Source organism: Drosophila pseudoobscura, chromosome X (assembly GCF_009870125.1).
Source record: "Drosophila pseudoobscura strain MV-25-SWS-2005 chromosome X, UCI_Dpse_MV25, whole genome shotgun sequence".
Taxonomy (NCBI): domain Eukaryota; kingdom Metazoa; phylum Arthropoda; class Insecta; order Diptera; family Drosophilidae; genus Drosophila; species Drosophila pseudoobscura.
This window is the reverse complement of record NC_046683.1, coordinates 17,855,067-17,871,733: the sequence shown is the minus strand read 5'-3', so window position 1 is coordinate 17,871,733 and position 16,667 is coordinate 17,855,067. Positions and strand designations below refer to the sequence as shown.

General features: G+C 47.8%; 1 protein-coding gene across 3 annotated transcripts; it reads left to right on the top strand.

Moving 5' to 3' along the window:
• Positions 1-3,156: 3,156 nt before the first annotated feature.
• LOC26534114 (uncharacterized) lies at positions 3,157-16,487 on the top strand. 3 transcript variants are annotated; one of them, XM_033384408.1, is made up of 4 exons: positions 3,157-4,499; positions 15,657-15,792; positions 16,195-16,254; positions 16,308-16,487. In XM_033384408.1, the coding sequence occupies exon 1, from the start codon at positions 3,343-3,345 to the stop codon at positions 4,435-4,437; it is 1,095 nt and encodes a 364-aa protein (XP_033240299.1). In that variant the 5' UTR covers positions 3,157-3,342; the 3' UTR covers positions 4,438-4,499; positions 15,657-15,792; positions 16,195-16,254; positions 16,308-16,487. The 3 variants fall into 3 exon arrangements, with proteins under 3 accessions (XP_033240299.1, XP_033240298.1, XP_033240300.1); XM_033384407.1 differs by having other exon boundaries at positions 16,191-16,254; XM_033384409.1 differs by lacking the exon at positions 15,657-15,792 and having other exon boundaries at positions 16,191-16,254.
• Positions 16,488-16,667: the final 180 nt, after the last annotated feature.

Genomic DNA, 16,667 nt, shown 5'->3' with positions numbered 1-16,667 from the left:
AAAAATATGCTTTAAAACGAAATCAAACACCAGACACCAAAGTAGCCCAGGAAACAATGTTGGACAATTTTAACTCATAAGAAGATCAAAGTAAAACATCAAAATATTACCACAAGGAAAAAGAAAACTATAAATAGGTCAAATGAACATATTGGAAAGTAAAGAGACAGAAATCAACACCAAACTACGAGTATGTAAGTATACAAAATATGAATAAAAATTCGTTGTAAACGTTGAAGCAAACACATATACAGCATATACTATATACATATGGGCATATTTAACCGAAACCCAAGCACAAAAATCTCAAAAGGAAGTCCTCACCAAGGAGTCCTTGCCATGCTTTGCTCTTCAAAGCAAAATACCGATAATAATCAGATTGGGATATATTCAACATTTTAATGTGTCTGCATATTTAAAAATAAACAAAATATTACTAAATAAACCATATTAAAAATAATCTTTAATGAAATACGCGTTTTATTTATTAGTCCTACAGTTATATTCCTGCCATTCATATGGCTATTCCATTACCGGCCCCGACTGGATGCTCTGGGATATTTCCGACATATGTACATATAAAGATATATTAATTAAATAAATATTATTGGAAGGACAAAACTTCAAAGTTGTTTTTCGTTCGATAAGGCAGTTTTAATGGTAAATTAAATAATATAGAGGTTAGGTTAGGCATTTTATAATATATACAAAAAAAATTGGTAGCCCTCAATCAATTAAAATAACGAATTACCAACGATCCAGCAATTTACGATTTCTAAGGCGTGGTTTAATGAAACAAGGCAGAGTAAAATTGAAACAAAAAACCTTTGGCAATATACTGGGCTACAAAGTATTGCATAGTACCTGTAAGTTGACAAATTCCAACGAAATTGGCCACTGAGCGGAGCGACTTTCTACAAGTCTGTTGAGTAGGCAGATTCGCTGACCGTCGCGGCACCTCGGTGCCAGCCTGCATTGCATCGGACACCAGACACGAGGCGCAATGTCAGCGTTTATGAGGAGCAGCGACGGGCCTGGCGAACGACCGGGGAGGGCTCGCGGTCGGGAAGTTTGAGTTTCATAAATTAGTTTTATATTGATCCGCCGAGTGGCAGCAACATATTCTCGTACTTGCCCTGCACTCTCTATAAGGTCATAAGAACAAATAAAGTGTTATTAATATTAATATATATTAATTATTAATTAATATTATTATTTATTATTAATACAAATTAAAGCAATTAATTCGTAAAGTAATTCGTAGTAAAATTCGGAGAAAAAAAAAGAATTTAAAAACAAATTTAAAAAGTATTGAGTGCAACGCCCTCTCAAGTAAAGCAAAAAAAAACAATTCGGTCAAGAAACAAATAAAAAAAAGGAATTGAGAGTCTTATAAACCCAAAGAACAAATATAAAAAAAAGTTCGGCAAACCAAACGAAAGTGAAGGCGAAAGTGATTGAGAGCATTAACGCCAATCACAAAGTGACTAAATAAATTGGGCCTCGCAGCAGATGCACAAATAGATCGGTGGGTCCATACCTCTAAAGACTCCACAAAATACAGTGGGAAGTGCGTGCAAAAGTTGCTCCAAAAAAATCGTAAGGCAGAAAGTAAAATACAAAATCAGTTTCACCAACGGAGAACAAAAATATGGGACGGCCAACTGGAGGAAAATCATTAGAAAATACGAAGATTAAATTGGGGAAATACCAAGTGGAGGAGGCCATTAAAAAAGAAGAACATGTAAGTGGAAATTTTGTTCAAACATCACCTACAAAGAATACGCAGATACAAAATATAAAAAATACGGAAAAAAGGAACTAGGGAAACGAATATAAAATTGTTACGTCCACGAAACTTTGTGATAAACGCAACTAAGAAACATCATACCCTGCTATACAATAACAAATCACAACATCACAAATATGTGCTTGGGGGAATTTGAATTTGACGCCAACGGCTACAAGCGGCTGCCACGGCTGGCCAGAAAAAAAATATCTACGACAAAGACAAAAGTATATAAAGGGGCGATCGGAAATAAGAATCCGCATATGACGATTTAGTAGAATTTTTCGATGAGCTTGGTTTAGATATTGAACGTGGCTCGGGAGAAAAAGTCGAATCAATGGACGCTGCACAGTTGAAAATTCCGGCAACCGAGACAAAGGCCTACGTGCCGGTCACCATGGATGAGGCGTCCGTGAGTGGTGTAGCTCTGGATGCGGTAAAACCACTACCAGATTTCCACGAGGTCTCCTGGGCTTCCCATGCGCTATACGAAAGGTACAATCAGAGATAGGATTAGGGGCCCTGCCGACTCGCTTTTAGCATCGTTTAACACAGTCTCGAACATTGAGGAAATTATCAACCGCCTCAACTTCACATATTCGGACTAATGTCCATTGCACTTACAAAACCCCAATGACTTACACACAGGGCGGACAGAATGGATCCGACCATTCTAAAAGACAGGGAGAAGCCCGTTTTATACGAACGATCAGGGCAATCACCGAGTCCAGGATAGGGTTGTAAAGATGAAAGACGGGCCTGGCGAACGACCAGGGAGGGAAGCTTGAGTATCATAAGTCAGTTTTATAATTATCCGCCGAGTGGCAAAAGGTTTATCTTATTACTTAATATAGATTAGGTAAATGTAACAAATAAACTAATTATTACTTTTATAGGGCAGGAAGTACTTAATAAAACCTAACCATAAAACGGCCGGCGAAAATCCTCTAGCTGAACCCTCCACGAGGGTGCCGGCTGGGCAATGGACACTCCATTATCCCGGACGAGGGTAATGCACTGCCGCTTGCTCTGTCCGAGGCAATGAAGTGTTTAGCTAAGGCAATGGTCCAGTGTTTTCCCAATCCAAAGTTGGGGGAACTGAACCAGAGCCATGGCTAGAGGTGCCTGGCGGGCAGGCATAAAACGCTAGGGGGTGGTCCCCCCGAAAAATATCAACCTGAATGGACCTTTGGGCCAATAATGGAGCAGACGGACGAGAAAACTCGGGTTGGGATGTCAACCCAAACGTCGGTGGGAAGCGTGACTGCTACCACCGGCGGGCACGGGGAAGAGCAATCCTCTCTGCGTGTCGCCAGCGGTCACACCTCGGACTTGGCGGGAGCAGGCCAGGTCAGTTGTAAAGCTACTGCCACAACAACAACAAAAACTCACTCCGCCTGCAAAGTGAGCCGCACAGATGCCGTAGTCGACACAGACACGGATCTAGAGAGCGTGCTCTCATTAAGCAGGACGGAGGAGAGAGCCTTCTCCGCTCGCCGGAACCAGGCACCAGCTCCCTGCGTAGGGAAGGGCCGAAGCGTTCCAAAGAGGGGATGAAGGCCAAAGCGCAATACAAAGCGGCCCTCAACATCAAAAGCCGGCTGCAGGGAAAGGCTGACATCTCTCAGGAGGAGAAAGTCAAGCTAGCCTGGGCCGAGCAGCGAGTAGAGGAGGGCCGGCTACACTACGCCCAAATGCCACAGATGAGGGCGTCGAACGGCGAATTTCCCAATATGGTGGAGGAGATGATGGCCACCAAGAGGCAACGCTCGACTGAGAGTGCCATCAAGGACACTCCAGCGAGCAAGCGTCAACGCGGCACCAAGAGTGCAGCCCCTCCGCCGAAAGCGGCCAAGAAGCCAACACCACAGCTCAAAGCGAAGGTCAGTGACGTGACCAAACGACATTTGATCGTGGCACTCATTGACCGCAGCGATGAGAACGGCAGGATGACAGCGGCACAGTGGAAACTGGTGCATGCGCGTCTTGTCAACGCACTGTTTGCGCGGATGGAGGAAGACCCCGCGGACCCAATGCCCACTTTCGATGGTGCTGGGTGGCTCAATGGGGTAAAAATACTGAAGTGCAAGGACGTCCCAACCCTAAGGTGGCTGACGCGCACGGTCTGCCAACTGGATGCGATGTGGGAGGGGGCCAAGCTGGAGGTCGTGGACAGGGAGCTAGTCCCGTCCAAACCGAAGGCGAAGGTACTCTTCCCAATCAAAATCCAAGGGGACCGTGCGCTGAAGCTCCTTCAGTGTCAAAACGCAGACGTGCCAACGGCGGACTGGAGGATCCTCTACATTTGTAGCCCACTACCCAGCGAGGGGGGCCAATGTGTGATCCTTCAGATCAACAAGGAGGCAGAGGATCTGCTGTACCCCAGGTTCGGGAAGATGGCGTGGGGTATGGGCAGTGTATACCTGCGCCTCAAAAAGCGCCACCCCAAAAATGCGCACTCCCTACTGGCAGGCGAGGTGGAGAAGGACCTGGGCCTCGAGTCCATCGTGGTGGCCACCCAGGGTCTTGGGCTCGAAGACTCCGAGGAAGAGGAGGAGGACGGTGACCTGACGCTCGATGTCAACCCGTCATGTGCAACTGAGCCAGCCACCTATGATGCTGAGTGTGCTGCAGCTCAACTTGCATAAAAGCAAGCAAGACGCCAATGCTGACCACAATGTGCGGGAAAGCCCCAACATAAATGCCAGTGGTAAGTTACTCTTAGACTTTATACTATCGACGTATTTAGGAATAGCAAACGTTGGGGAGGAGCACACTAGCGTACTTTGTAGGTCCCACCTCATCCAACGTGCTAGACCTAACACTTGCAACGGGAAATAGTACTCGGGTATCTGGCTGGAGATTCCTTAAAATACCATCCTTCTCAGATCATAAGAACATTCAGTTTAAGTGCGAATTCAATCACTCTTGGAAGACAACAGTCTATAGAAACCCCCGGAATACATACTGGGAAAAGTTTAAAAAGACAGTTACTTCGAAGCTCGCGAATTCGGGCTCAGTGAAATCCGCGGAGGATATAGAGAAGTCCCTAGAGACCCTATCCAATGCGTTATTGGACGCCTAGCATAAATAGTGCAAACCCTCGAGAACAAAGAAGAGGTCCAAGCCACTCTGGTGGAACCGGAATCTTTCTCTCCAAAGGAATGACCTCAAGGAATTTTTTAAGATCTGAGGGAATACATATTCATACTTAAGTCACTGATGCCAACTGGGGACTGATGTCAACTGTGATGGACCTATTTCGGTCTGAGGTAAGCTCAGTCACGTCCAGTGGTCAATCCACAAGAAATTTGTAGAAATTGATGGAACTTCGAGGGAGACGTCGGGGGTGGCTTATCGTAGAGTAGATGGATCGGGGCTTGGGCGGGCGTTGCTAGCGTTGTGTATCGAATGGTGTATGTGGACGTGGAGTGGGGTGGAGTCGGTGCCTCGGCTACGTTGAAATGACTTACGCGGTGGATATTATTGGGATAATTGGATACTTTATTATAAATACTTTTGGCACTTTCTTAAACTCTTAGATGAATACAACGTCGATGTTCTGGGCCGGGTTCTGCGTAAGTTTTCTTTTTGGTTTCGGTTGGCGTCTATTTATACGCCAATTCTGCTGTGTCAGCGGGTTCAAAAGTGCACTTCCGCGTCGGGGTGCACTTCGCCGTTTTGGCGATCGTGGGTTGACCTGGTTCTGTCTCTTCGCGTTTTTGGCGAGCTGGCGGGTTTGCCGTTGGGTGCTTGTCGTAGGCTTCCGCGGTGTCATCTTTTTGTAGTCGATGAACCCGGAAGACTGCGCCTGGCCGGTTGCTTGGTCTGGAGTGGGGGAAGTCCGCGTGACCTGGTGTGTTTGGTCAGCGTTATGAAGACGGCGCGTGTCAATCGGTGGTTATGTGTGGAGGGGGGTGTTCGTGTAGTAAATAATGCATGCCTTCAATTTACGTTGGGCGAGGTGCTGCAATTTATTAGCATGTTTTATGTTGTATTGTGCGTTGGGAGAGGCGTTGTAGCGAACCCTTTTGGGTTCGTTACACTCTTCTCCGCCGTCCGTGCTGTTTCCGGACGACGTTTCGCTCTCCGTGTCCGTGTAGACGTCGGACCTCTCCGAGTCGGTGTCCCCCGTGAGGGCGACGATTTCGTTCGTCCCGATGTGGTCTTCAGGTGCGGCGTTCATTGCGGTGGCTAGTTTTTTTTTCGTGGCCTTAGGATCGGAGGTGGCGCTATTTAACGAGGATTTAAGCTGATGGTGCGGAGATGGCTTTTGTCGCGTCGGCGGAGTTTTTAGTGGTGTATTTTGGGTGGGGATCTTCGTCAGCGGTTTCGTGGCGTAATTGGATCCTCGGGGCGTTTCGACGGCGCTCCCGGGTCCGTTTGCTGATGGGTGCGTTTTCTTTTCTTCTCTCTCTTCTTCGCCTCGGTTGGGTTCGTGTTTCGTGGTTTCATTGCTGGGGTCGTCTTCTGGGGGTTGGCGCCGGACAGTCTCTTAGACCTCGTTGATCGTTGTTCGCGGTCCGGCGGCGGTGTTCGCTGGTTGCTTCGCCGGAGGGGGGGATTGATATAGTCTGGCCCCTGGCTTGGCCGGCGTCGTCGTGTTGTCTGCGGGCGGCGTCATCGTGATTGGTTCCTCTTGGAATCGCCCAAGTGGGTGATGTACCAGCTGCCGTTCAGTGCGACTCGGCTGGAGTACGAGATGAGGTATGTCCCCTCGATGTCGTGGGTGGCCCCCGCGTCGTCGATGACGGTCACGATGGCGTCGTTTATGATGATCGTGCCGTGGTCGACTATTGTTATCGGGTCCAGATGTCCGGGTAGCGTGGCGCAGTGTGCAGTGGATCCCGCTACTAGTTGTTGCGCGCAGGTAGTTATTCGTCGCTCCTTGCAAAACGTTGCGGCGACGCTGGGTTCGCAGCTCCCGACGTTGAGTACTCGATTCTCGCATTCGGCCACCACTTCTCCGTCGCTGAAGTCCAAGATTTTGTTTTCTCGTTGGACCGGGAATATGAGCAATTTCTTGCAGATGAGTTTGGGCTGGGGGAACCTTATTAGGAACCGTAGTAGGTCGGCGTTCTGGAAGACGTTGACGTTGACGCCAATCTGCTTGCTGCGATCCCGATGGCCGATGACACCTGACGCTATTGGAGCTGTTGAGCTTCGTCGACCCAACGCTAGGAATCTCTTTGTTGCGGTTTCCAACGACTCCCCCAGGGCTGAAGGGTGTTCGGAAAATGGGAGCTTAACAATAAAACGGCCGTCTGAAGCTGTCTCAAGATTTTCTATATGAATGAATGAGCTTCGCACCGTGCTTCCACTGGAGTGCGTGGGTCCCAGTTCCCGCCACAATCCATCCCAGTTTTGTATTTTGTAGCAACGGGCCTCCTATCCTTAGCTGCTGTTGAACTGGGAGCAGCAACGAATAGTAATGCTCGGCTCCGATTAGCATGTCGATTTTCCCTGGCTTATGGAAGTTGGGATCTGCCAGTGAGAGCTGGCTTGGTACGTTTAAGCTCTCTGAATCGAGTGCCTGAGCTGGTTGATCAGCTATTGTCTGTGGTAATACGAAAGCTTCAATTCTTAGCGTAAAACCATTGTGAAGCGATTTCATGAGCACATTTACTCGTGCCCTGCTGGTCTTTGATTGACCTCCAATTCCTTCGATCCGTAATGTTGTGTCTTTTAGTTTGAGTGACAACATTGATGCCATTCGTTCAGAGATCAAGTTTATCTGTGATCCCGAATCTAGCAGTACTCTGAAATTAGCAACCTGCCCGTTGTTGGCTTCTACTGCCACCTTTGCTGTGGCCAGAAGATTGTAGCTATTGTTACTTGCTGCACCAACCGTCGGAGCTGCGCCTAATGCTGTTTCCAAATGTAGCATCGTGTTGTGCTTCTTGTCACACTTGAAGCAGTTTCGACCAGGGCATGCGTTTGTTTTGTGATTTGTTCTAAAACAATTAACGCACATTTTTTTTGTTTGTACCCAATTTAGTCGTTCTGATGGAGATTTGGAGCGAAATTCTTTGCATCCGTAGAGCCAATGGCTTGCTTTCTCTCCCTGTGTTTGCTGATGCACATGTCGTGCCTTTTGGCTCTCTCCTTGATGCTGGTGGCTTCTTACTGGTTCCTAGAACCCGAATTCTTTGCTCCAAGAACTGAAGCATCGTATCCAGCGCCTGAATGTCCTTTGAGCTTCCCAATGATTGCTCATACAAGGCCTTATTTGTTACATCCAGTTTGTTTCTGATAATGGCAATCAATATCGGATCCCATGTAGATATATTGATGCCCAATCCCTTTAGTGATGCAAGGGATTCTATGGTTGTTATATACAACTCTTTTAATGACTTGGGATCGTCATTAATTGTTTGGTGATTGAGGAAGCGGTTCAGTACCGTGTTTGAAACATCTCTGGGATTGTTGTATGCGTCAACTAGTATTTCCCAAGCGGCTTCATAATTTTCTTCCTTTAGATCGATAAGTCGAATCAATCTTTCTGCCTCGCCGGTAACGGTGGTTTTAAGATACCACATCTTTTTCACCGTAGGCATGTTGGTCTCATGCGCCATGCATGAGAACAGATCGAAGAACTGGGTCCATTTTAATAGATCCCCATCAAACTTTGGGATGCTGATGCGTGGAAGCTTCACGTTATCCGTGTTTGGTGTGGTTGATTTTGCCAATGCTCTTTGGACCTTACTTTCCAGTGTTAGGTAGGATTGTGTGTCATGCATGTCATATCCTCCTTCCACTGGGTCCTCGTATTCCTCATGAATTGTGAAGTGGACTTCCTGCGCTTGAGTCCATAGTGATTTTATCAAATCACTTGATGTGCGTCCTTCCGCCTCTGAAAGTTGTTTCAGATTGCGTTTTACGGACTCTACTATGGCCTTTTTTAGGCGACATAGTGAAAGCAATTTGCTGTAATCCTTCGAGGACTGCTGGATCAGATCGCTTTCTTTGGGACCTACCGGAGGATTCTCATGCCTTTCTTTAAAGACGATTTGACGTTCCCCACGAGCACTAGACGTCTGTGGTAGCTTATCCATGCATCGTAAAAATCGTAATGTATTGCTTACATGTTGTAAGTAAGTCTTCGCGGAATTTTACGTATTCATCCGTATTGTCTGTATCGCGAAGTTTGGAGTCGTTTTTGTTGAAGCGATTCCACGCCTTTTCGAGTGACGATATTTTGGCTTGAAAGAGGCCTTTTGCTTTCGTTCTTGGGAATCTTTTTTAAAGTTCCGAATGCACCTCGATATTTCCTCACCAATCTCTTGCTGCACATCCATTTCCATTGTAGCGGCAGCTTCTGCCTCCATTTGTGTATCCATTCTATCTGTTTGTACTTATTACTTTTGATCCGTTGGGAGTGTTTTATTTGCTTTTCAGCTGGATACGCTCCGAATCGCAAAAGTTGTCGGTCAGAAAAGTGATATATTGGATGGAGGGATTTGTGCTGTTTCCAATCTATGGAACGCACGAACAACCAAAATTGATTACCTTGGTGGTAATCGAATTCTGTAGCTGTATATTTGTTGGCGGATTTGCCAAAGTGATACTTATTGGTAGGCGATGCTACCGTAAGTGTATGGCCTGATGCCAAATTTTTACTGAAGATGTCTTGTTGACTGCTTCAATCTGATGTCCAGATCGAATCCTTTCACTGTAGCTTGTCTGACAGTTTGAAAGGATGACCAAGGTCGTGGTCACCAAATGTTAATGTGTGTGTGTGTGTGTGTGTGTGTGTGCAGGAAGCTGGGTTGCATACGGTACAACTTGGTACATCTACAGTTTGGTCGTCGCAACTAGAACTTGAACCAGTTGGACTGCGGAGTGGGTATCCTACGTCTCCGACAGCCTCTGATGATTACGATGGAAGATGAGTGACAGGCAGTTGTGGTACTGTTTCTGATTCTGACATTATTGATCAAATTAATTCTTATTTATGGGTAACAAAAGGTACGAAAGTGCCGAGTCTGTAAAAATAGATGTTGGTGTTGTGATGGACCTATTTCAGGCTGAGGTAAGCTCAGTCCCGTCCAGGGGTCAATCCACAAGAAATTTGTAGAAATTGGATGGAACCGTAAGGGCGGCGTCGGGGGGTGGCCTATCGTAGAGGGGCGGATCGGGCTTAAATGGGCGTCGAACCACCAGCTGTCGAATGGGGTCCGACCCCGCGGCTCTAGTCGCCGCAGTATTTTTTGGACCAACGGTGTTGGTAGGGTCCGGTTGGCGGTGTTTGTTACCCAATCTAGTGGGGCCACCGTCCAACGCGTGACGTCCTCGGCAGTGAATAGCTCGGGCACTTCTGGCGTCGGGGTGTGCCGTAGTGTCGTCTCTGCGCCGTCGTCGGTTTCCATTGGTTCGTCGGCGCCAGGCTCTTCGTTAGGAGTGGCGGTTCTGGGGCGGCTGGTGTCCTCGTCGGAACTGTCCCCTTCGTCGGTGGTGATGCCCCCGTGGAAATCGGGGATGGCGTCGCTGGGCCTAGAATAGTCGTCGAATCTACAGCCCATGCGGGAGTACGAGAGGGCCGGGGTCCACGGGGCGCGTGGTAGGGTGCCTCTTTGTGACTGTTGATACGAGGGCAGCTCTGACGGCCCTCCTTGCAGAGGGATGCTGCCCGGCGGGCATTGGCGGGAGTATGGCGGCGGTGGGTCGTACCTCCGAGTTTCGGGTGTCTCCCCGTCTTCTGAGTCTGTGGCGGACTCGTATCCGCTGTCCGTGCTGCTGTCATAAGACGTCTCGCTCTCCGTGTCTGTATAGATGTCGGACCTCTCCGAGTCGGTGTCCCCTGTGAGGTCGACGATTTCACTCGTCTCGATGTAGTCTTCAGGTGCGGCGTTCATTGCGGTGGCTAGTTTTCTTTTGGTGGCCTTAGGATCGGAGGTGGCGCTATTTATCGAGGATTTAAGCTGATGGTGCGGAGATGGCTTTTGTCGCGTCGGCGGAGTTTTTAGTGGTGTATTTTGGGTGGGGATCTTCGTCAGCGGTTTCGTGGCGTAATTGGATCCTCGGGGCGTTTCGACGGCGCTCCCGGGTCCGTTTGCTGATGGGTGCGTTTTCTTTTCTTCTCTCTCTTCTTCGCCTCGGTTGGGTTCGTGTTCCGTGGTTTCATTGCTGGGGTCGTCTTCTGGGGGTTGGCGACGGGTTAGACCTCGTTGATCGTTGTTCGCGGTCCGGCGGCGGTGTTCGCTGGTTGCTTCGCCGGAGGGGGGGATTGATATAGTCTGGCCCCTGGCTTGGCCGGTGTCGTCGTGTTGTCTGCGGGCGGCGTCATCGTGATTGGTGGAGCGCGGGGCGGTGCGATTGTTGGTTGTTGGCCGTTCTCTTTACCTTTTGCTGTACCGGCGCCTTTGCGTTGAGGCGGCGGGATAATATTCCGTTGACGACGCAGAGGGGAATGACGGTGACAAGTGTGAGTATGTAGGATGACATACTCTTCACTGCAGGTGAAGTCGATGTGGTTGAGATTCTTCAGGCTTAGTTCACGTAGGAACGGTAAGCTGAGCCTCTCGTGGTGGTCCGTCACGTTGACTCGGGCCATAGCTGATACTACTGCTTTCCTTTTGGACTCGCCCAAGTGGTTGATGTACCAGGTGCCGTTCAGTGCGACTCGGCTGGAGTACGAGATGAGGTATGTCCCCGCGATGTCGTGGGTGGCTCCTGCGTCGTCGATGACGGTCACGTTGGCGTCGTTTACGATGATCGTGCCGTGGTCGACTGTTGTTACTGGGTCCAGGTGTCCGGGTAGCGTGGCGCAGTGTGCAGTGGATCCCGCTACTAGTTGTTGCGCACAGGTAGTTACTCGTCGCTCCTTGCAAAACGTTGCGGCGACGCTGGGTTCGCAGCTGCCGATGTTGAGCACCCGGGTCCCGCACTCGGCCACTGCTCCTTCGTCGCTGAAATCCAAGATTTTGTTCCCGTGTTGGACCGGGAATATGAGACACTTCTTGCAGATGAGTTTGGGCTGGGGGAACCTTATCAGAAACCGTAGTAGGTCGGCGTTCTGGAAGGCGGTGACGTTGGAGACTTCCAGGAGTTCCACCAGGCTTATGTTAGCGAAGTGCTGCTCGTTCAGCTCTCGGATGTCGGTGCCGGCGAGGAGGGTCGGGCTCACCATCTTGATTTTGGCTAGTGTCAGCCCCAGGATGAGGTTCTCTAAGTCGGTGATCACGATTCGGTTTCGGGCTACCATGCTCTCCGCCAGCAGGCTGTCCTCTCCGTCGTCCGATTTCACAATATGATTCATCAGTCGGGTCATCTCGTTTAGGCGGGCCTGAATCTTCGTGTTAATCTCGATCTGCCCGTTGCTGGCGTCTACCAGTTGGGTCTGCTTGAATTTCATCTGCTCCCAGTCGTCGAAGTCGGGGGTCCCGGAGATACGACCCCCCGCCGCCATACTCCCGCCACTGCCCGCCAGGCAGCATCACCTTGCAAGGAAGGCCGTCAGAGCTGCCCTCGTATCAACAAGCACGGAGAGGCACCCCACCACGCGGCACTCGGATCTCGACCCCTTCGTTTTCCCCCATGGGCGATAGATTCAACGACTACGCTAGGCCCCGCGACGCGACCCCCGATCTCCGCGGACCCCTCAACACAGACGAAGAGGACAGTCTCGACGAGGACACCAGCCGCCATGGGGCCACGACCCCTAACGAGGACCCTAACGCCGACGAACGCATGGAAATCGACGACAACGCGGAGACGTCAAGACAAAGCAATACTTTTCGATTTTTACCGAATGCATTGATAAGCTATCACAGACGTCTAGTACTCGTGGGAAACGTCAAATCGTTCCTAAAGAAAAAAGGCCATAGTAGAGTCCGTTAAACGCAATCTGAAACAACTTTCAGAGGCGGAAGGACGCACATCAAGTGATTTGATAAAATCACTATGGACTCAAGCGCAGGAAGTCCACTTCACAATTCATGAGGAATACGAGGAACCAGTGGAAGGAGGATATGACATGGAATCCTACCTAACACTGGAAAGTAAGGTCCAAAGAGCATTGGCAAAATCAGCCACACCAAACACGGATAACGTGCAGCTTCCACGCATCAGCATCCCAAAGTTTGATGGGGATCTATAAAAATGGACCCAGTTCTTCAATCTTTCTCATGCATGGTGCATGAGACCAACATGCCTACGGTGAAAAAGATGTGGTATCTTAAAACCACCGTTACCGGCGAGGCAGAAAGATTGATTCGACTTATCGATCTAAAGGAAGAAAATTATGAAGCCGCTTGGGAAATACTAGTTGACGCATACAACAATCCCAGAGATGTTTCAAACACGGTACTGAACCGCTTCCTCAATCACTAAACAATTAATGACGATCCCAAGTCATTAAAAGAGTTGTATATAACAACCATAGAATCCCTTGCATCACTAAAGGGATTGGGCATCAATATATCTACATGGGATCCGATATTGATTGCCATTATCAGAAACAAACTGGATGTAACAAATAAGGCCTTGTATGAGCAATCATTGGGAAGCTCAAAGGACATTCAGGCGCTGGATACGATGCTTCAGTTCTTGGAGCAAAGAATTCGGGTTCTAGGAACCAGTAAGAAGCCACCAGCATCAAGGAGAGAGCCAAAAGGCACGACATGTGCATCAGCAAACACAGGGAGAGAAAGCAAGCCATTGGCTCTACGGATGCGAAGAATTTCGCTCCAAATCTCCATCAGAACGACTAAATTGGGTACAAAAAAAAAAAATGTGCGTTAATTGTTTTAGAACAAATCACAAAACAAACGCATGCCCCGGTCGAAACTGCTTCAAGTGTGACAAGAAGCACAACACGATGCTACATTTGGAAACAGCATTAGGCGCAGCTCCGACGGTTGGTGCAGCAAGTAACAATAGCTACAATCTTCTGGCCACAGCAAGGTGGCAGTAGAAGCCAACAACGGGCAGGTTGCTAATTTCAGAGCACTGCTAGATTCGGGATCACAGATAAACTTGATCTCTGAACGAATGGCATCAATGTTGTCACTCAAACTAAAAGACACAACATTACGGATCGAAGGAATTGGAGGTCAATCAAAGACCAGCAGGGCACGAGTAAATGTGCTCATGAAATCGCTTCACAATGGTTTTACGCTAAGAATTGAAGCTTTCGTATTACCACAGACAATAGCTGATCAACCAGCTCAGGCACTCGATTCAGAGAGCTTAAACGTACCAAGCCAGCTCTCACTGGCAGATCCCAACTTCCATAAGCCAGGGAAAATCGACATGCTAATCGGAGCCGAGCATTACTATTCGTTGCTGCTCCCAGTTCAACAGGAGCTAAGGATAGGAGGCCCGGTGCTACAAAATACAAAACTGGGATGGATTGTGGCGGGAACTGGGACCCACGCACTCCAGTGGAAGCACGGTGCGAAGCTCATTCATTCATATAGAAAATCTTGAGACAGCTTCAGACGGCCGTTTTATTGTTAAGCTCCCATTTTCCGAACACCCTTCAGCCCTGGGGGAGTCGTTGGAAACCGCAACAAAGAGATTCCTAGCGTTGGATCGACGAAGCTCAACAGAAACTTGGAAGAGTTATGTGGACTTCATGGAAGAGTATGAAGCACTAGGACATATGAAGATTGTGCCAGCATTATTGTGTTGTAACGAACCTAAAAGGTTTCGATACAATCCGTCCCCCGACTTATAATGAGAGCATCGCACCACACCCCGCAACCAACGCCCCCCTCCGCAATCAACCACCGATCAACACGCGCCAACTCCAGAACGGGTACCAAAGACATCAGGTCACGCGAACTTCCGCCACTCCAAGCCAAGCCATCGGCCGAGTGCGGTCTTCCGGGTTCATCGACGGAGGAAAGTCGACGCCGCGAAAATCTGCGACGATCACCAAGAACGGAAAAGTGCGCCCCGACGCGCAAGTGCATTTGTCAAACCCGCCGACCCAGCAATACGGGCCTATAAAAAGACGGCGACGAGAACCAAAGAGCAACTCACGCAGAGACCCGGTCCGGAGTATAGACGCAGTACCTGGAACTCACGAGAAGACATCGGCGACGAAGTAAAATAAGTTCATTTAAACTACTAATAAGTACAATAAAGTGTCAAATTATCAAAGTAAAACACCCTATTGCGTTAGTTCACTCCAATCAGTCGAGGCACCGACGCCACCCCGCCCCGAGTCCACGCAGCCGTTTCGTATGCACGACGAGCGACGCCCATTCTAGCCCGATCCGCCCCTCTATGATAGGCCGCCCCCCGGCTAGTCTTTTTTCGTGAAGTGTGTCCTGATCAGGAAAATATAAAGTAATCTATAACAGAAAAAATCACCATCAATCAATCAGAGGGGTTTTAGACATGCTAAAAACCAGAATCATATCTGTAGACTTAGGAGAACAATGACCTCTGTTTTAGCCAGAAGAGGATGCCTACAAGGACATGTACTAAGTCCTCTTCTCTGGACTTTGCACATTGATGAGTTTTCTCGAGTCTAAACCGCCGCGGCCGGCAGCACGGCCCTATCTCATGTGCAGCGGAAAGTGATCTGCTGCTGCACTGCCGCTCACGTACACCTGTTCACCCCGGTTTAAATGGGAAAACCATCTTTCAGGACTTTTAGATGTTTCGAATCTTTTGAATAAACGTAAACCATTCGAAGTCAGCTAGCTTTATGACAGCAGAATTTAATAACTAGCTTGCAAACTTGAAGAATTGCAAAGTGAAAATATAGGCTTTTCAGAAAATTTGTAGCCATTTCTGTTCGACCTTCGACCTTTTGTTGTCTCAGTCCACATGGACTGGTCGAACGCGCAGAGCATCTCATGCCAGTTAGAGTTGTCGTCGATCGCATTATCGTTTCGCATTGCCTTATTTACAGTTGACACCCTACTCCGAGCTCACGACCCCTCCCTTCAACTTCGTGCATAAAAACATCGAACAATAAAACTATGAATTAAAAACTAACAACGGAGAAAATCTTGTTCGTAAATGTGGAGTCAGAGTCGCCGAAAAAGGTGAGCAGCTTTCAACAGCTTATGTACTATAGCCTTATTAGGACACAAATCGTCATGTCACATACCGTGAGATTGAGGCATCCTTGGCCATTAGAATGACAACCATCAATAAGCATTTCCATGATCACCTCGTGTTCCTCGTGTTCGCGTTGGATCCCACCACTAACCATACAGTATAGTGATCCCACACATTTAAAAATCGATGAAAATTATAAAAATATACGATCGTTGTGATTCAAATTATGGATAGTCCGAAAAAAAGTAATCGAGCGTATGGATATTTTAAAGCGAGCTAAATGCCACAAAAGTTTTCGCAACGAAATTTCAAATCATTCATCATCTTGGATAAAATGTATTTTTAAAACCATTTTTAAGCACCAAAGTTCGTTTTCTCATAGAAAGACGATAAACTTCAATACCTGGCATTGCACCACATCCATCGAAATCTAGTCCAACACACTTGTAAGAATCAATATTCATTTATATTAAATATTTTTTAATATTTGCGGCTATAGTTTCAGCATTCAAGACTTGCCAGTCTATAAGGACAACAAACTCTTCAATAATTTGCACCAAGGCACTGGTAAAAAACGGATTAATTCGAAATCTCATCACATGAATACAAACAAAAAGAAACTTAAAAAAATTCAATATAAACTCAATTGAACGAGCAGATCAATTCCAAAATCCACGGATGACAAATGTACGTTTCGGATTTTCTAGGGTCGCAGCTGCTTTAAGCCATTGAACGATGCTTCTAATCTTGTAGCGACTATTCACTATTTTTTAATATTGGGATACAATTGTAGTTTCTTTTTTTTTTTGGTTCTATCTTAGAACTTCTAAGTTCAATGATTTGGCAAAAATTTCAGTCA

Excerpts from the sequence above, each read along its gene's own strand:
- LOC26534114 (XM_033384409.1), top strand. The coding sequence starts at position 3,343 with ATGAAGGCCAAAGCGCAATACAAAGCGGCCCTCAACATCAAAAGCCGG.